This window comes from Delphinus delphis, chromosome 2 (assembly GCF_949987515.2).
Source record: "Delphinus delphis chromosome 2, mDelDel1.2, whole genome shotgun sequence".
NCBI lineage: Eukaryota > Metazoa > Chordata > Mammalia > Artiodactyla > Delphinidae > Delphinus > Delphinus delphis.
This window is the reverse complement of record NC_082684.1, coordinates 32576007-32597142: the sequence shown is the minus strand read 5'-3', so window position 1 is coordinate 32597142 and position 21136 is coordinate 32576007. Positions and strand designations below refer to the sequence as shown.

Genomic DNA, 21136 nt, shown 5'->3' with positions numbered 1-21136 from the left:
CTTCCTTGCATCTTCTCCATTGAAATCTGGAGGACGAGGCAAATACTCTAAAAGGAAAATCCCTCATTCCCCAGCAGACAGTCCTCCCTAGACTTGGCATAGAGCAGGAGACAGTGTCTACAGCCAGCAAGAATAGCAGTGCTTTTAAGTTACAACCTACATCCTCTCTGTAAAACGGAAGGGGAAAGGGATGAAATCTGCTTGTGCTGAGTACATACTCTACACATGACACTATTTTAGATGCTTTATATATCTTGTCTCATTTTGTCTTCTCAGTAACCTTCAAGGTAGACACCATTAGCCTTATTTCATAAATAGGCTCAGAGAGGTTAAGTGACTTTGCCAAAGTTACACAGAGATGGTATTTAAACCCAGCTAATTTTGACTCCAAAGCCATGTTTTTTTCTTCTGCATCCTGTTGCTTCTCAGCCAGACCTGACTAAAGATGAGGGGGAAGTTTGTGGGATAACCTCTTCTAAACAGAGGGAGAAACAGCTCATGCTAGCCAGACCAAAAGGATTACACCATCCCTCCTGTCTCCCCTGCTCGTCTCACTGCAATCAAACTTTCTTCCATGTGTGAAATCACCCAGAAGATTTAATGCCACGAATCACTAGACCCATGAATTAAAAGACCACATGTCATCAGAACAACGGGAACAGAAAAACTTTGGAGAGAAGTATTGTCCCAAGGCCCCTTGCTCCCAAATTCCCACCTAGAAAAGTATTTGTTTCTTGAGTAGTTCATGATAAATGCCAGAAAGGATAGAGTGACGAAGTGTCTTTTAAAACACTGGTTCTTGGAGTGTGGTCCCCGAACCAGCAGCAGCATCCCTTGGGGACTTCTTAGAAATGCATGTCACCCAGATGACCCCAGAACTAATGAATCCAGAAATTCTGTGGGTGGGGCCCAGGAATCTGTTTTCATAAGCCCTCCAGGTAAATCTTACTGTGAATGCAATAAACAATGTTCTCCTGCAGCTTCTGATGGAGAGAGAGGTTCTAGGGGGATGAGTGGCAACCTCAGATGGCCCAGGGACTCAGTCATCCAGCCAGGGTACATGGCACCCATGGAAAAACAATTTCTTAGAGGTCCTATAGAGTATGCAGACAAAAGGAAAATGTGCCTGCTAAAAATACTGCCCTGAAACAAAGTTATTGGATGGATCTACTGCAAGATGCTTAACTATCACTGTGCATTAGCTTAATCCAAAAAACTACTAACCGATTTGGAGCAACTGGAAGATTATAAAGAAAAAAAAAAAAAAAAGGTCTCATACTCCCACTGCCAAGGAGAGTTAGAGAAATAGCCACATGCCTTCTGCTTTTAGTTTAACTTTTTCCCACTAGGAGATGTTCCGGTACATGATAGTAGTCATTTCATTACAAGTTTGGTAGTTGCTAGAAGAATGCTGAATCAAGCCTGTCCCTTTGCATATGGTTCACATTTTTCTATTTTACAAAAGAAGTGCAAAGAAAAGGGGTGGGAATGGGGTGATGTAGCCGCAGGGTAGAGGTGCCTTGGAGGGGATCCCAGTTGTCAATGAAGGTCTAAGGCAATTCAGGATGGATTTCTTAATAGATAGGGCATGAGAAAGCATTACAGAAAAGGAGGTGGGGATTTTCCAGAGGAAAATTGTTTCAAAAAAGAGTAAACTAAATGAAAGCCTGATACCTGGATAGTGAGAAAGTATGACTGGGAAAAGCAGAGAAATATAGCAAGGCCCTGCACTTCATTATACTGCTTTTTGTTTTCTTTTTCTTTCTTTTTTTTTTTTGAAAAAAATCATGTTTCAGAAAACACTAGTACTACCATGGAATGCTCCCTGTGTTACCAAACCAAACTTGGGTCCATTTGCCCTCACCCATGTGCAGCAAAGCCAATCCACTGATACCAGGTTATGGTGAAGGAAAGTAGAGCATTTATTGCAGGGTGCCAAGCAAAGAGAATGGGCAGCTCACGCTCAAAAGACCTGAACTCCCTGACAGCTTTCAAGGAAGGGTTTTTAAAGGCAACATTTGGGGTGAGGCTTGCAGCTCATGGACTTTCTTCTCATTGGTTGGTGGTGAGGTAACAGGGTGATGTTTCAGGATCTTAATCAGCAACTTTCTGGTTCCAACCAGTCTGGGGTCCACATGCTTCTATTCAGCTTGTAGTCACCATCCTCTGCAGAACAACTCAAAGACTTGTGTCAGATTGTTATGTATATCCCTTGAGGAGGAACTAGGACTCTGTTTTACTATCACTGAAGTATTGTTTAAGCTATCATTACTTTTCTTGCCTGACTGCTTTTCCCTTATTTCTGTACTCTCTCACTTCCCTAATTAGTAACTGCTTGAGTCTGCTCTTTGGAACTCAGGGAAGGCCTAGGAGACTAAAGCCTTTAGTTTAGTGTAGTTTTCTACAAATAAGAAATGGGGCTTTGGTACCTGGAAGGGCCCCGCAGGGTCCTGCTTGGTTTCCCCCTTTTCTTTGATACTCCTCAATCCTGAGGGGAACAAGGGTGGGACAAGAAAGGGAATAACGCTTTAGATAGAGAGGTTAAAAATAATAAACTCAGTGTTAGGGGGATTCGGTTTCACCCACACAAAGTTAAGGGAGGGTCCCACAGTTAATTGAGTTATGGATTGCTGCAAATGATATCTTCCTCTCAGAGCTGAATCATGAACTGATTTAAGGCTCTGAGAAGTTCTGCAGTCAAGAAATCTTTTAATTTTATTTGACCCAATATTCCAAAGTTATTTCGGTAGAGAACCCTTTCATCTCCAGTAATTCCCAGTCACACCCAATAGGACACCAACTGTATTCATCACTGTATCAAAGTGACAGACATAAAGGTGGAGGAAGAGCAGCTTCACATTCCAGGAGAAGGGAAGGAAGTGGGCACACGCAAGGGAGACCGTTCTCCTAGGGAAGCTGGTAGGAAAACCAGCAAAAGTCCAACAACAAAGAAGCTACTTTAGGATGCAAGATCCGACCCCTGTCTGAGAAGCCCCCCCAAGAACAGCCAGAAGAAAGCAGGCTGGCCGGGGGGCACAGCAGAGGCCCGCATGCTATTGTCCGAACTACTCCAGATATGGCCTCTCACTCAAACTGGAGCAAAAGACTCTTGATTTGAATATTTATCTTACCTCCTCTCCCTCTCCCCCAAGAGAGTTCCATCTGCCAGAGAATTACAGGGCACAAAGACAGTTCCCTCAGACACCAGCACTGGGACCCAGGCCTTTCTTCATCTCCCTTCTAGGTCTGGGGGGTACTTCTGTCTGCCAGGACTAGGTTCTGGCCATGATGCTACCTCTCTTGTCTCTGGGTCTCAGTTTCCTCATTTGTAAAGCGTTTGGATGAGACTGGTGATCCCTAAGGCTTTTTCCAGCTCTGTCAATTCTGAAATGTTATGAGAGCTTGGAGATCGGCATCTGAATTCCTGTGCTGTTACGAACTAGCTGTAACATTTGAACAAGTAACCTCTGCTCCCTGTACCTCTCCTAGGAAAGATTTGCACACTGGGTGACCTTGAGACCCAAAAGAGATAATGTGTCTGTCATGGTGGTGATTGGAAAGTCATTGTAAATGTAGAAGGTGTTGTTTTCCATTTGGGGCGTGGCACCTGAGTGATCCTTGTCTCTGTACATGGTCCGTTGTCTCCCTTTTTCCTCCAAAGCCCCATTGGCTTTGCCCTGTGAGCTGGTGTTTGCTCTGTTCTCCTCTGCTCATCAGTCACTCAACTGCACTCACTGGGAGTACTAGCCTCCCGCGTTCTTCCAGGTGTCTACAAGTTGACCTAATGTAACAGGCTTAAAATAATTTCAGATTTGCCTTAATTTGGACAGAAAGGTTGACCTGAAGTACACCGCTGGGCTGTTTTTGCAAAGGGCTTCTTGCCCAAAATATTTAAGTATATGAGTCAGAGATGAAATTTACCTACCTAAGAACACACTGTTTTTAAAGCACCTTTAGGAGTACCAGATATATATGCACAGCGTAGCTACAGTACAACCAGAGAGTAACCTCACTTAGGTTGATGTAAAAACACTTTTTGTCTCTTAAGGAAGACCCATCGATTTACCTTTTAGCCTTCCCAGAATATTCCAGAGTGGGGTAGGCACAAATGCCATGGTTTGTATCTGTACCTTTGTGGCTAGAACACCCCTGAGATTTGAACACTGCACTAGATGCTAGACACTAGAAATAGTCAGTTGCCTTGTCAGCTCCTCTTGGCCCATAGATTAAGTCTGAGAGTTGATTAATTTGAGGCTGGTGTGCGGGCTGCAGGACAGAGATAGAGCAAAGGGGATTACTTACTAATTTAAAAGAATAAATACATTTGCAAGGGAGAAGGTGAAACTAGGTAGGATTTACCTCTTGATCACGTATATATAAACCATCGATTCCATAGAATTTACATCCTGATTGCTTTTCTGCAAGAAACCTGACTTCTCTCATCTGACAGTAACAGAACTATTTCTATATGAAAACAAGCTTCCCCTTCCTTTACTCAAACTTGTTCACACTTTTTGCTGATTTCAGATCACCCCTTCCCTTGGGGCTGGTCAGAATAGAATGTTCTTTAGTTTCTACCAGAGAATCTGTGCTTTTTTTGAGTGTACAGAGAGTTGGCTAAAAAATAACATAATTATAATAAAAATAAATAGCTAAGTTTAACTGGGCACTTACCATGTGAACTGAGTGCTTTATTTACATTATGTAGTTTAATCCTCCCAGCAACTGAGTGAGGGAGGTATTATTATCTCCCCCTTTTTAAATAGTCATGGACAGGCTGAAGCTCGGTTTGACTGCAAACCTTTCCAAAGCTGCAGAGGGCTGGAAAGTTCAGTGGTTCAGTTAAAATGAAGTGGCAGAGCTGGTCAGTTAAGGAAGGTGGGCTGCAGTCTGACTCCGTGACCATTGCTTTCCGTCTCCTTGTAACTTCCTTTTCTTCAAGAAGACATCTTGGAAACTCCCCAAGACAACTTACAAACAACCTCTCAATTGAGAACCATGGGTCCATTCACTCAGCGCTCCTTCAGCAAAGGGAAGTGACCTTGCTGGGCACTCCCAGCACTTCCTGCAGGCAGAGACCCTGCCTACCTCCTCTGGGTCTTCTTTTGTTCACTGTTGTTCCTTCTCCTGCAGCACACCTGGGGCAGGTGTGCCCATAACGGTGGATTCCAAGCCTCAGAGGAACATGGCAACAATTCCTCATTCAATTCCGGTTATAAAATGCTGAAGGACTTGGAAGCAGCTTTCAGCCTGAGGATTTTGTCATCTGGAGTCTGTTCCTTGCAGCCTGGCCTGAGGAAAATGCCGAGGGCCCTGGGGAGAAAGGGCCCGTGTTTGGGCCTGTGGGCCTGGCTGGGGGCTGGGAGGCAGTGGCCCCGAGCCCATACGGATGCAGTGGGCGCTCTCAGTGAGCATGTGGCCCTTGGGACCTTCTGAGCTGCGAGGTCAGATTAAATCCGCCAAAACAAAGCTTTGGTCTCAGTCTCTTCTGCAGGCATGTGCTTCTGTCCCCAGCAGCCTCGGCTGGGACTCTGCAGGCCCAGGAGGAGGGGCGCTCCGTGCAGCCTCGGAGCTGGACTTGGGTGGGGTACCATCCTCACGGAAAGGGAGGCTGGCCTTGGCCGTGGGAGCCAAGGGGCCCGGGGGTGAGTCGGCGTGGCCACCTGGCCCCAGAGACAGGCTTCCCCAGAGGTGATTATTGGCCAAGGAGGAAGAAGCAGCAAGCCAGGCCCCATTAAAATGCTGCCACAGAGCCATCCCCTGTGGGCTGGACAGAATCTGAAGGGGTGAACTCCAAGTTTCCAGCAGTACTTCCCACCTGAACCTCTGGGGGTTCCCAGGGGAGCTCTGGCCTGCTAGGAGGCCGGCTTGCCGGGTGTTTCTGACACAGCCGAGAGCAATCATTGCCGCAGCCATCCTGCATCCGGCCACCGGCCCGTGCCAGGCACTGGACTCACACTGTTTTCATTGTCAGAGCCCTTCAGGCTTGGCGCTGTTATCCCCATTTTATAGATGGGGCTCAGAGAGCTAAGTAACATGGCAGCTCGTAACTGGCTGGATCAGGATTCAAACCCAGGTCTGTCTGGGTTTCTTTCCACTCCACCCTTAGGCTTCCTCAGAAGGTAGCACTAACCTGCCTTAGGACATTGACCTTGGGTGAGAATCTGGGGTAGGAACCATGGCCACGGGGTTAGGGATTGTCTCCGCGAGAGGAAGCAGGAGTGAAACATGGTCCTGGGGTAAAGGCATTGACTACAGTTTCCCTGCATGGACAGTAGAGGTAAATAAAAACACTCAGTTTTTACTGGTAGGAACAAGATGCCCTACATCTTGTTCTTATCCTGATTTCTATGGGTAGGTCTCAATGAAGCAACTAGTTTTGGGGGAAGCTGCGATGTTTGGTACCCACACGAGAGCAGAAGCCTTTTCTGTAGCTTTTCTGTCTTGCTGATGACTTCTGGATTTTACCCAGGCTGTCAAATCTCTCCTTTACCCCTGTACCCCTTGTATCCCTCACCACTTGGTTTGTATGCTGTTATTGTCTATCCTCAATTCTAATGTGTCCTTGATCCCAAGAGGCACCTTTTCCGCACAATTTAATGCCTGCACAATTGGCACACATCTTGTAATTGAGGTCTACATTTAATGTGGCAGGGCTGTTTAAATTGTTGTTATATTTTTAGAATGGATGGAGACCAAGAATTTAGGAAATATGGTAATTCATGCATTTATTCAACTCATCAAATGCCTACAATAAACGTCAGGCATTGCGCTAGATGCTTGGAATATAGAAATAGCCGGTATTCAGTCCCTTGCCTTAGGGAGGTCACAGTCTAATGGGGGAGATAGACTAGACAGATCAGCAGTTAAGCTCATTGTAATAAGGGCTCTGAATTTGGGGAACCAGGGTGTGTGGAGGGTCGGAGGAAGGAGGGAGAGGAGGTGGGGAGGCTGGGGGCACCTTAAGGAGAAGGTGCATCATGAATGGGGTGGGAAGACAGAGGGTTTGGGAGTGTGCTGGGATGGGTTGGGGAATAGTATTCTGGGCAGATTGACCAGTTGGAGCAAACAAAAGTTCAGAATCATGAGACACTAGGATGTGTTTGTGAGCCTCAGAGGCTCATTCCAGCTTGTGGCTGGAATGGTGGGTGTGGAGACCTGGGAGTAGAATGAGGCTGTGGGGATAGGCAGGGGGCAGATCATGGGGGCCCTCAAGCTCGTGCAAATCGGCATCATCTCCATCCTGAGTACAATGGCCAGTCATCGAGGGGTTTTACGCAGGGGGATGATGCCCTGATTTGTGTAGAAAGTGGGTGGGAAAAGGATGGTGGGGCAGGGTGGAGGACGTGGACAGAACGACAGCTATTGAGAGAGAAAGGAGAGTTACTCTGAATGAAGCCAAAAGCCTCATTCTTATTTACTGTTCCCAGGCAGCGTGGACCTGATCACGGAGACTTGAGGAAGATCACACAGTGGTGCAGCAGGGCATCTAGAACTAGAATCTGCAGGCACAAGTGGCCTTGTTTTTACCTTAACCCCATCACATGTGCCCTTTTCTCAAGAAAGCCATGTGATCAATAGGCAAGCTGACTGTAGGAACGGATGCTGGGAAAAGCTAGAAAAAGAAGAAAAGCTTTTCCCTTGTCTCTGCTTCTTACAGAAGGGTCATATCAACCTACAGTGGTGACATTCCAACTTGTACTTGCCAAATTAGTTCACCAATCAATTTTTTACAAATGGATGGAATACACAGCGGACGTATCCGAGTACGGTATAAGAGATTAAACATTAAATGTCGTAAGGAAACAGTAAATTGCTATGGTTGCTCCTGGGGGGTCACACAGAAAATGTAATCAACGTTGTCTGGCCAGCCTTCTAGGGACACTCGGGGGAGGGATGCTGGGTGAGAGGTAGAAGGAGTTCTCCGCTATGCTGGGGATGCTTTGAAGGAGGTAGGAGGTGATTGTGGATACTGTGACCCAAGACTTACGGTTCTTTTCCCCTTCCCACTTCCCCGAACAGGTGCAGTGCCACACTTACACGGGGTACTGCTGGTGTGTCACCCCAGATGGGAAGCCCATCAGTGGCTCTTCTGTGCAGAATAAAACTCCTGTATGTTCAGGTACCGTGGGGAAGGGCGGGAAGAAAGAAAAGGGTGGGAGAGGGACCCCTTGGATGGTCTCCTGAATCTTGTGGGTGCACTTTTGAAAGATTGGTGGTGGTTATGAGCCCTCTTCCAGGTCAGGGAGGAGTCTACCCAAACATGCTTGCTCTGTTGTCAGCTGGGTGATAGGGTCAGTGTATGTCTGTGTGTATGTATTTATTTTGAGTTTAAGTTTCTGGTTCAGTGCTCTTTTCTCAAGCATCGGCCATAACCTCTAGAAAGCATGGCATATAAGTTTGTACCTTGTGTGCTCTTGGTTGGTAGTGGCCCTGGGTGCACAGTTTATTGAGATAAATTTCAAGACTGTGTTGGAGTTCAACATCAAAGGCTGTGACAACCAATTAGGGATGTCTTTCACGGGTGCAGGAGAGGAGAGTGGTGGTCTACGTTGCCATATGTTTGCAACCCCTGAACAATGTAACGTATGGTGATGGAAAACATTCATAACCGCGGCCCTCAAATCTGGCTATCATCAGCAGTGCCTAGGGAATTCAAAAAGAACCCAGGTGTGGAGGCTTCTCCTTCCGTGTTCGGATCCAGTGGTCATGGAGACTTGGAGTCCACATGTTTAGGAAGCTTCTCAGGTGGTTCTCATGATGAGACAAGTTAGGGAACCACTGCTTTGTAACAACCCTCTGGGTGAGTCCATAGGAAAAATTAAGTCCTTTTTATTTCCAACTTTATAGGCATAGAGAAATTTTGTTCTTAGTTTTGTGGGATTGTGCATTACGGATTTAGGCAAGCTTCCCACTTCCCACTTCCATTCAGATGGGAAGGGACTTCAAGACACTCCCTTAATTCACTATGCAGCTCAGCCCACGTTAACAAAAAAAAGCCTATCCCATCCACCAGCTGCTTCCTATTTCTCTGTAATCTGTGTATATGAGATTTTATTTATTTACTTATTTTTAATTTTTAAGTGCAAGCAAAGTATAAAACATTATTCTAAAACCTCTGGGAAATTCCAAAGGCAGTCCTGCTGTCCTAACGTTTTCCTTTTTTCCCCAAATTTATTCATTTTTCAACCAGCCCTGCTATATAAGGGGAAAAGTGAGTGGAAAGGGCAGTAAGTATCTCCATTAGGAAACCAAAATGTGCAGGCCAAAAAGGAAAGTTTACTTTATTTGTGGTTTACATGGAAACTGGAAACCTTAATTGAGCTTGGTGTGGGGAGGGGGAGGAACGAGGCCTCCTTGCAAATGACCTGGAAAGTTTCATTTAAAGCAAACAAATGTGCTAGAAACAAGTCATGCAGGGAAATATAATTGAATTCGCACAAAGCTAGTATACGGAGAAGGGGTTGGATACGGATTGCGATGTGTTTCTCCTCTTTTGTCGCGGGGACTTCCACAGATGCCCTGGTGTGCCTCGGCTGGCTGTGCCCTGCATGTGCGGGGTTGGGTGTCACGGGAAAGGCAGGTGCAACAGGGTCAGGACCGTCGGATGGCGGCACAGGGCATCCGAGCACGTGCAGGGCAAAGCGTTTGGCCAACCCCCCAGACTGCCCCCTCCTTGAGGAACACGCTGCATCTAGAAAATTGCTTCCATGCCTCAGACTATTTTGGCCCATTCATTACAATTGGGCCAACAATTTTCTACTTAATGCAGATGGAAAATCGCCGATTTCCTGCCCTAACCAGCAAGGGATGTCAGTCATTGCATTTGCAGCGAGAGGGGTTTTCTTTGCAGTTGGCCCCCCTGGCTGGATAGGGCTCAGAACATGGAGTTGGTGGGAAGTGGAGGTGAGGGGCAGTCCGTGGAATGTTCAACAAAGGAGTTATGTGGTTGTGGAATTTTGTAAAAATCTGGTCAAGACTATTGCCAGGGAGCCTGGAAATCATTGTTCATCTCAACAGTGCTGTGATACCGGTGACATTGATGTTAAACAAACACCAGTCGCATGTGTGTATGTACTCACTTTGTATATAATGTTCCTAGATGTGTATACAATATATATATACATAACCACATGCTCATAACATCAGGCTTTACCAACTCTTTGAAAGAAACCAATCGCGACGCATTCTGAATGTCTGTGTTTTTGTTTCCCCTCTCACCCAAGGTTCAGTCACCGATAAGCCCGTGAGCCAGGGTAACTCAGGAAGGAAAGGTGAGTGGAGTTTCACGCTTTATCTGAATGTTTGCTTCTAAAGCCAGTCCAAGCAGGCATTCTTAGACAAGATGGAAGGAGCCTGGGGTGAAAGCTAAAAGTGCCCTGCAGAAAATTCCCGTTCTTATTCTGTGTTTCCTCCCAGAAGCCCGGAGGTAAGTAAGGCTCGTACGGCGGTGGGGACCAAGCTCCCAGAATTTCTGAGAGAGGTGAGCAAGTGCAGTGCACAGAGCTGGCAGGGACCCTGAGACTCTTGGTTCCTGGGAAGTTCAGTCAATAAGCTACCAGTGTAGCCAGCATTAAACAGAAAAGCACAACGAAGGCAGGGATGCCCAAGTCTGCCCTGACTCTTTTATTTTGGAAACCCATCTGAACATTTTCTCCTCCTTGATTTTCCTTGATAATTGTCCCAGCACATCCAGATTCTTTGCACTAAGACTAGATGCTTCATGGGCAGGTGACTTATGCAGCTGTTATCTTGAAATTCTTAATTATTTTCCTTTGAACTTGGGTTTTGTAAGTGTAGTCCAGTGGGACAAAGAAGTGTGTGTGTGAGCAGAAGAGACACGTGTACTATGCCTACCTGCTGCAGCCTCATTGGCAGAGGGCTCTTGTGATGCAGGCTACAGGGCTTCCATAGTACGCTTAGAATTTTCATTTTTCATTACCTAGAACAACACTAAATAGCAAATTAAGAGACATCGTGACAAGTCAGGAGAGAGACTGTGGAAGAGAGGATAAGGCTTGATATCTTAGTGTCTTTTGTGGCACCTTTTTCCCTGCTTTTTGAACAAAAGGCTTTGCATTTTCACTTGGCACTGGGCCCTGCAAATTGTGCAGCTGGCCCGACTAGGGCATCTGTCTGAGCGCTGTTTAGTGGACCAGCCGACATGAGGAATAGGTCCTTGGGATGGGCTGACCATACTTTCCAGTGTGCTGACACTAGGCTTCACCGCTTCTTACTTCTAGGACAGCATACACACTGGTAGTTGCATGGAAAACAGGTATCAGTTTTATTGTACAGGCAAGCACTTCAGAAGCCCCATTTTGTGTCCTCGGGTGAAACTCAGACCGGAGGTGTCGACTGAGTTTGAGCCCTCCCACCTGAATCTGGGCCTTGGGCACTTCAGGCTCGTAAGAACCCATGTGGAGAGTTGGGCACGCAAGGATCAGTGTGGGATGTACAGGCTTATCCTCCACCGCGGTCACAGGGAGACCAAGGCCAAGCCTTGGACCTTGCCCCAAGTGCTTATTCCTTGGGGACCAGAACAGGAGGCAGAGTCCCACTGCCTGAACGCAGGAGCCGAGAGTCTGGAGAACATGCTGTCGCTGCATGCTGTCCCTCCAAGAAGACATGGAAGTGGAGCTTGGTGATACCACCACCCACTAGAAACCACGGACCAAGCGACCCTACGGGCTGCTCCCCTTCCAGCGAGCAGGAACGAGTAAGTGGGTGAAAGAAGGGAGCAAGCACCTTTCCAGGTCCTTCCAAGCACAGGGGGAGACAGCCTCAAGTGTTGGTAGTTCCCTCCTAGGAGGGAAAGGAGGAGAGGGGATGAACGTTTCTTTCTGCAAAGATCTGAAATCATCAACACTGTGAGTGGCGTGTCTGCCTGTAGTGTATTGGGGTTGGAAAAGGGAGCTGCCTTCAGTTTTGCTTGTTGCAACTGAAGTCTTCAGGAGCATAGCCTTTATTCCTGGGCATGAGGTCCTGGTGGTAGGGAAAAAAAAGAGCAATCATGCAAAACGGACCACCCAGACTTTCCCCACCAAAGGGAACGGAGTGCACGATGCTGAATGAGGCACCTGCAGCAAGAAGGGCCAACCAGAGGGTTTTGGTTCTTCAACTGCACAGAGAAGTACTTCCTCGCTTGTCCTTTCCAGTTGGTTGTGGCTTTGTATCCTGTGGATAACAGTAAGAACCAGACCTGTGGTCACGGCGGGCTCTTGCTGATCCAGTTGGAAGAAGGCGGGGGAATCCAATTCCTCCAAGGATGATGCAGGGAACAGGGGGGTAGAGTCTGAAGCCGCGTGTCAGGGGGATAAGTTTCCAGCAGTTTCTAGCTCTTTGCTCCCTTACCCCGGGGGGTTCCTCCCTCCTAGATGGTTGTGTGGAGGCTTCCTTTTTGGTGCAAAGGGCTGGCAGAGGGGTGGGGGAGATGCTAGGGCTGACTCGCCCCTGGACACTTGACTTCCGCCCAGTGGCCTCTCTTTCCTTCTACTTCAGAGGGTCCACAGAGGTGTTGAATCTCTTCTGTTTGTCTGCCATGGGCAGTGCAGTGAAAAGCAGGTTCGGGCCACCTGTAGGAAGGGCCACCTGAAGCCACACCTGTCCAGGAAGCTGGGGTTTGAATGGGACCAGGGTGCGAGAGGGCATTTATAATATCCTGTGTCGGCCCCGCCGAGGTCCCTTTTTCAGCTGCCGCTTAAGAATGGAATGTGCTCCGGAGGGCAGCAGGTGGGAGGACACAAAGGGCCGTTGTCTGAGCTCATGCCCACATGTGGGGTCTCCTAGAAGGCATCTCCCTGGAGCCGGAGCTTGCAGCCCAAGACCTGCCCAGAAGGATGCTAGGCCCGGAGGATGGCCAGAACGGGGGCGAGGCCGGGGGTCTGGGTGTGTGTGTTGGGGGGTTGGTGGGGGGGGGAGGAACGGACCCAGCTCCTTCTTTCCCCACCCTCTTGCCTTTTGAACATGCTCCACGGATGGGGCTTGGAGGGATCAGTTCTCTCCACCGGGTTGGAATGAAAAGGCGTATTGTGCGATGGAGGGTCTGGTTGCCAGCCAGGAATCAGTCCTCCAAAGGAGAGGAGGAGAAAAAGGAGAAAGGCAGAGCGGGAGGAGGCTGGGGGAAGAGGCCCAGGGAGATAGCGGGAGGCAGGGGAGAGGGAGAGAGGCCAGGCGGTAGCAGGTCACAGCCGTCTGGCTCGCAAGGAGGTCTGGGTCGCTCCTGATCCTGGGTCCACAGGTGTGGGCCTGAGGGGAGAAGTGGGGGACGGAGGGAGGGAGGTCCGGTTATCTTACCCAGATGCATGTGCTCCGGGAGGGGAGGAGGGTCAGAACTTCAGACTATTTACTTAATCCCTTGGAATGTCCTTGCCTCGCTCTGTTCTTTGGGCCCCTTGTGTTTCACAGACTCCTTTATGGGCACATGTGTGGTAATTAACACATGCAGGGTAGGTCCCGGGCCATGTGTTTGAGTTTCAAATATCCATTGATCTGGGGCACTCCCATCCTGCTGCCCCTCCCTTCTCCGTCGATCCTCGCCCTTGGAGAGAGATGGAAGGAGTATGTGTGTGTTTTGGGGGGTGGAGGGCACACGTGCATCCACATGTGTTTTATTGATGCTACAGAGGAATATCAGAAGAGAGGAAAGGACCCCCAGCAGCCCCTTGAGCTCTGACGATCTGCTGCTAAAACAGTCGAAAGCTGCAGAAGTTGAGAGACAGAAAGGAATTTTGGGTTTCCATTGAAGCAGGAAAGTGGATGGGAAGCAAAATATGTTTAGAGATGGTGGTTTTACCCTGAGAAGCTTTTCCTGGCGCCCCAAGGCTTGTGGATTTTCCTGAGGTGCCTCTTTTAGGGGTCTTGATGCTAACAAGTGTGGGTGAGTTGGGGGGTTTCCAGGATAACCAAATACAAAGTCAGGGGCTGGTCCTGAGCTTCATTACTTATGAGGTGTGGAAGGGAAGTTCTCAGCCTCCAGTGGGGTGTCGGTGGGGCGGGTGAAGAATGATTAAATGGGAGAATAGCGGGAGAGCGCTTGGGCAATGATTTCTGGCAGCTCTCTGGGAACTTTTTCTCCCGAGCGCCCAGGACCTTATAGATCCCAGGGTGATGCTTCGATAGGTGGCAAATGAAAATTTAGGGTTATTGGGAGTTTTCTGCAATTTTCTCTTTTCCTGCTTCTTAGAGGTCTGGGAGTGAGCAGTGTAAGGAAAATGAGTGAAGAATAAAAACAATAGCAAACTGCTTACACTTTCTGCATGGGCTTCTGTGTTTGTCAAACCAATCTTGGAGAGAAGCGAAACTTCCAAAATCCAGCCTACCTTTAATTTGCTGAAACTTCTTTTAGTCCCCCACTGGCTACTCCGTAGTCTGTGTTCCGAGTCAAGAGTGAGTCACAGTTATTTCTCCAAGGTCCCTCTCTGGGTCTTAGTTTTTAGAATCTCTCCTGACGTCTGGTCTACAGGTTGGTGCCAACTTGGAGACCTTTGTCACTCAAGGGACGGAGCTAGCGGCACTCTCACTCAGGGCTGAGGGAGGTGCTTAGGGCAGGGATGGTGGATGGCGGGTCTCCCAGATGAAGAGGACCAAGCAGCCTCTAGCCTCCACCCTCATGGTGGTTAAGCACACCTGCAGGAGGTTTACTTCATTGCCTCAAGCCTGGCTGAGGTGTGCCAGGCTGGATATCTCAGAGCATTCTACACGTGGAGCGTCACCCCTGTTCACGTGAATGTAACCTCTTCCCAGCTACCTCTTTTTTCTCTTCCCCCAGCACAGGGGGGGAGGCTGGATCCGTAACTGATCTGTCAGCCTTGCCATCAGATAGCTCAAGTCCATTACCTACCAGCCTGGGCTGGATTTATTTTCTTTCTTTTTTTAAATATATATATATATATATATTTGACATCTTTATTGGATATAATTGCTTTACAATGGTGTGTTGGTTTCTGCTGTATAACAAAGTGAATCAGCTATACATATACATAGATCCCCGTATCTCTTCCCTCTTGCGTCTTCCTCCCTCCCACCCTCCCTATCCCACCCCTCTAGGTGGTCACAAAGCACCGAGCTGATCTCCCTGTGCTGTGCGGCTGCTTCTGGGCTGGATTTGAATGGAGCTGGGTCTGTGGGTTGGCCTCGGCTCACACTGGAATTCCCTGTGGAGAAGCATTCATTCTGATACGTGCCTACTACAAACTGTGCCTAAGCAGCTCCAGGCCCACGAGAGGTGGCTCTTTTCCTCTCTGCATGCACGTTACTGCTGCTTTCTGGCGTCTGAGCCACCCTGGACCAAGCCTGGCTTATCACGATATCAGCTTTGAAGAGATGGGTTGTAGAAGGAGTGTGCGCGAGGGTGCTTGAGTGTTCATGCATGTACCACATCTCCCTCTACCCACGCTTAATTACTGCCCCAGCAGGGCTCCGTCTACGCATCCCCCGCCCTCCATCTCAGCCCCTATTCTGTGGTCTCCAAAAGAAAGTTTATGCATGGAGGATGCTAAACGAAGAGTGTGGATCCTTGCCGTATCCTGATTTCCAAGGACTAGAGAGGAGATGGGGTTTAGTGATCTGGAAAAGCCTTCTAGCCATGGATTCTAATGAGTCCCTGGCGTTGTTAGTAACCATTCGTGTTTTCGTACTTGGCTCTTTTATTCTTTCATTCAACACATTTTCACTGAGACCTTACTAAGTGCCAGCTTTGGTCGTTACTGAGGATCCAGTGACAAGTGAAACGATAAGAGCCCTCGCCCCGTGGAGCTCACATTCTAATGGTTCTTAGCCTCTTCTTGTAGAGGGTATCGTCGGGTGGAGGTGAAGCCTCCCAGAGGGGCACAGACCTCTAGATGCTGGGATGCTTGGAAGCAGGGGAGGGAAGGCAGGTGGCGCCTGCAAACGCCCTGGTCGACAGCTCCCACGGCCAGAGCCTCTAAGGAAAGACCCTTGGAGGAGGTTGCCTGGGATGAGCATGGCCCACCGGCAAGTTCTTGATTCCTATGCCTGGTACCTTTGTGGTGCCCCCAAAGTCCAGGTGAGACAGCCCAGAGCTTGGCAGGCCACTGAGAGTATGTCCATTTGCTCACTGTTCCTTGGATGAATGAGTTCACTTCCAGCTGTGGCCCAGCAAGCTGGAGGGAGCCAGCGATTGCAGCCTGTGGGTGGACAGGCCTCACGGCCACATCCGAACTACTTCTCCAGCTCTAAGCGCCACGTAGCTCCTGTGGTCAAGGCCGAGGAATTGTCACTCTTCGGTCCTGTTGCACCCGTTGAAAGAAAGCCATGAGTTTCAAGGGCTGTTTATTCTAAAATTGATGTGGAAAGGCAATGGAACTAGAGGAGCTAAAACAATTTTCAAAAAGAAAAAGAAAGTGGGAGGAATCACTCTATGTGATTTTTTTTAAACCAAGAGATCTTTAGTGTTTTATTCCCTTCATGACCCTTTATGAATTTTCAGTCCATGCTTCCGTTTGATCATCTGAACAGATGTGGTGACTCCACAGCTTTTTCAATGTTTATTTTATTTCTTTTTGTTTTTTAATGACTTAGTTTTAAATTTAAGAAGAAGGTACAGAAATTTTCCATATACCCCCTGCTGCCACACATGTGCAGCCTCCCTCACCATCAATATCCGCCCCCAGAGTGAGTACATTTGTTACAACTGATCAACCTAAATTGACACATCGTTATAACCCAAAGTTCACAGTTTATATTAGGATTCACTCTGGGTGTTGTACACTCTGTGGGAACGGACACATGTGTAGTGATATCCACCATTATAGTATCATACAGAGTATTTTCACTGTCCTATTGACCTAGAGATCAACGGAACAGAAAAGAGAACCCAGAAGTAGGCCTACACAAGCATGGCAAACAGATTTTTGACAAAGGTGCAAAAGAAATTCAGCGGAGGAAGGATAGTCCTTTCAACAAATGGTGCTGTAGCAATTGGGCTTCCACAGACAAAAACAAAAACAACTCCCCAAGACCTTCCCTAAATCCCACACCTTATACACAAACCAACTCAAAGTGGATCTTGGACTTAAATATAAAATCTAAAGCTATTAAAACTTTTAGAAGAAAACATAGGAGAAAATCTTCAGAACTTACAGCTAGTGAACCTTGAGCTTTGGTGTGAGAACATCAAACACGTGATCCAAAAATTTTAAAAATTGATAAATTGGACTTAATCAAAATTAAAAACTTGCTCTTGAAAAGATCTTGTTAAGAGAATTAAAAAACTACAGACTGGGAGAAAATACTTACAAACCACCTATCTGACATAGGACGTGTGTAGAAGATACAGAGAATGCTAAAAAACTTAACAGTTGAAAAACAATTTAATTTAAACATGGGCAAAATAAATGAATAGGCATCTCACCAAAGCACATATGCAGAGGGCAAATAAATACACAAAAAGGTGTTCAACATCATTAGCTATAAGAAAGTGCAAATTAACCAACAAGGGCCTACTATATAGCACAGGGAACTCTACCCAATATGATGTAATAACCTATAAGGGAAAAGAATCTGAGAAAGAATATATATATATATATATATATATATACACACATATATACGTATATAAAAAACTGAATTGTGCTGTACACCTGAAACTTCCATGATATTGTAAATCACTATACTTCAACAAAAAAATTTTTAAGTGCAAATTAAGACCATGATAAGATATCACTACACACCTATCAGAAGAGCTAAAATAAAAATAATGACAATACCAAATGTTAATGAGGCTGCAGACGAACTGGATCTTTCATACATTGTTGGTAAGAATGTAATTTGATACAGCCACTCTGAAAAATACTTTGGAAGTTTCTTAAAAAACGAAGCAACAAAACATATGCTTACCATATACCCTAGCAATTGCACTCCTGAGCATTTATTCCAGAGAAATGAAAACTTATGTCCACACAAAAACCTGTACACAGATAGTCACAGCAGCTTTATCTGTAATGGCCAAGGGTGGAAACAACCCAAATGTCCTTCAATGGGTGAAACAAACTGAGGTGCGTCCACACCATGGAATACTACTCGGTAATGAAAAGGAACACACCATTGACACATGCAGCAACAACTGGGTGGATTTCAAGGGCATTATGCAAAGTGAAAAAGTCCGACCTCCAAAGGTTGTATACTGCATGATTCCATTTATATAACATTGCAGAAATGACAAAATTATAGAGATGGAGAAAGGATTAGTGGTTGCCAGGGGTGAAAGACGGGGTGGAGGAGAGGAAGTGTGATTATAAAAGGGTAGCACTTGGGAGATCTTTGTAGTGATGGGCTATTTCTATATTTTGATGGTGGTGGTGGTTGCATGAATCTGCACATGGATAGAATTGCATAGAACGACACACCACCCACCCACCCACCCACAGACAAATAAGTACATCCAAAAACTGGTGGAACGTGCATAAGGTCCCTGGATTATACCAATATCAATTTCCTGATTCTGATATTATACTATTATGATGTTATCCGTATAATTATGTTAACTGTAAGGATGCTATCACTGGGGGACACTGGGTGAAGGGTACCTGGGGCCTCTTTGTTTGCAACTACCTGTTGCAAAATCATTTGTATAATCATTTCAAAATAAAGAGTTTTTAAAAAATTAGCCCCATCTCTGGGTGAACCCAGCCCTGAACCAACTGTGCTGCTGCCAGTGCCACCTCTCCCCTACTTCTCCTCCGCTTTGTCACCACGCCCCCTTCTTCCATCTCTGGTCTACCTTTTTCACCAGCCTCTTGTTTCCGTTCTTACACAAGAAAATGTGGAGCTTGACGGTATGGGCAACTGCTTGCAAAAAGACAGCTTTAAGCTTTTTTTGGGAAGGAGTGTGCAAGTGGGTAGATGGCATGTAAAAGATTCATCTCTTGCTCTGGAAAGGACCCGAAGTACCCAGATAACTTGTGTTCTCCAAGGTCAGAATCAAGACACAGCTCACAGTATATTTTTGAGCCTCGCTGGTCATGGGACATACATCTCAGGAAAGGTTGAGGTTAACTAACATTCCATCCTCCTCCTGGTATGATTCAGGCCAGGTTCTTAAGGGACATTTTTGCAAACAGGCACCACTGTCTCCCTGGGAGGCCCAGAATAAGTCATCTTGACTTTCACACTGGGTCCCTGAGTCGCATGCTGAGGGGGATGTGGCTCTGGCATAAATGTGGTCCCTTCAAAAGCAAGAACCTTCCAGCACTTCTACCAGGCTGAAGCGTATCGCCATGTCTTGGTAAAAGACGGCCAATGGCAGCCTAAATGAATGCAAGAGGGAGGGTGGCCGGTGATGGACATGGTTTGGGCAAAGCCCAAGAATTAAAGGGGACTTGGGATCATTGAGAGACCTTCCGAGTCTCAGGACGGGGGTGGTGGTTTCTTTTTCTGTCATTCTCCAATGTTCCTCAGTCTCAGAGACCCCAAGAGATGCCATTAATACAGATTCCTCCTCTGGCCCCTTTGACACATTTGCTTTTGAAGGACCTGGAAGAGAAAGCTCTTTGTATGTGGTCAGAATAAACTCATTGTACACCCAAACAATTAACTCCTCAATGGACTTGCCAGCCCCTTGAAAGGCCCGGCCCTGCTTCCTTGGACCTCTTGGGCTCTATTCAGTCCCATAAGCACACCAATGTTTTGGGGGTTTTGTTTTGTTTTGTTTGTTATTCTGAAAAGTCTTTCCCTGAGAATAGTCAGAGCCGGTCAACATTGTCCTCAGCCCCGCATTTATCTCCACTCGCCAGCGAATGTCAATCAGGAATCAAAAAGCCAAACAGAGGAGGCTTTGAACGGTGTCATCAGGGGTCGAAGTGACTTCCAGCTGTCTGTGCGTGGGCCAGGCCTTCTCGCAGGGCAAAGAATTGTGCTGTCACACAAACCCACTGTCTGGATAGGCTCGAAGAGCCCGTGCGGGGGCTGCGGCTTTCTGGGGCTGCACCTGCAAGGAGAGGCGTGGTTGGGGGCTGGGGGATCTCGTGCGGCCAGACGCCCCGCTCTGGGCCTGGGTGGTTTCCAGCGCCGCTTGCTCACTGCCTCTGGAGCCTTGAGCAAATCACTTTCTTGCGCTGAAACTCAATCTCTTTTTATCTGCCTGGTGACTTCCTCTGCCCTGGCCGGTGGTGAGAATAGATGAAGAAAGCCACCTGCCAGAAACTCTGAGTGTTGCAAAATGTGGTAACACTTATTATTGTTGATCTTGACATCATCCTTGAGAAATTCTCTCAGATTTGCCTTTTTTTTTTAATGTTTCCTAATTTACTTTTTTCTCCCTGTAAAAGAAATGGTCATCTTCGAATCGGGTTTTTTCAGTATTCTATGTTCTTCTCGGTCTGAAAGAGTATTATGGTATCAAAGAGAAAGAAAGTCTTACTATTTGAGGTCTAAAAGAATCACCAAGATTAAACATACACACACATGAAATCATCATATGCACTCATGTAAATTGAGATTCAGATATAGTTTTCTTTAAGATATACAGGAGAGTCTCCCCCCAAATTAAGGATTGCTCAGATAATCTAGCTACTGCCGCCTGACGATTTACCTGTGATGACTTTGGTACTCCATCCCCGCTTTGTTTTAAAAACTTTATTAAGGTATAATCACATACCATAAAATTTACCCATTGTAAATGTACAAGTTAATGAATTTGGTACCGTTATAGAGACGTGCGGTCATTACCAGAGAACATTTCCATCACCCCCAAAGAAACCTTGTACCCATTTATAGTTATACCCCACTCCCTCCTCCAGGCAACCGTGTATCTGCTTTCTGTCTCTATAGATTTATCTTTCCTAGGCATTTCATATGAATGGAATCAAACAATATGTAGAATTTGCACATGGCTTCTTTCATTTAGTTTAATGTTTTTGAAGTTCAGCTATATTCTTACGCATATCAGTAATTCATTCCTTTTACTTGCTAAGTAATATTCCATTGTATGGGTAGATCACAATTTGGTTATCTCTTCACCAGTAGACGAACATTTGGATTGTTTCCAGTTCAAGGGTATTACGAATCATGCTGCTATCAGTGTTTGTATACATGTCTTTGGGTGGATAGGTCTTTATTTTTCTTAGATAGAGTCCCAGGAGTGGAATTTCTGGATTGAATGGTAAGTTTGTGTTTA

General features: G+C 46.7%; 1 protein-coding gene across 3 annotated transcripts in view; it reads left to right on the top strand.

The window, feature by feature from the left end:
* The window catches only part of SMOC1 (SPARC related modular calcium binding 1), a 152050-nt gene that overhangs the window by 88562 nt on the left and 42352 nt on the right, over positions 1–21136 (top strand). For all 3 annotated transcript variants that reach the window (XM_060004325.1, XM_060004324.1, XM_060004323.1), the window contains exons 4-5: positions 8023–8122; positions 10227–10274. In XM_060004325.1, coding sequence (XP_059860308.1) covers positions 8023–8122; positions 10227–10274 — 148 coding nt within the window. The remainder of the gene's footprint in view (positions 1–8022; positions 8123–10226; positions 10275–21136) is intronic.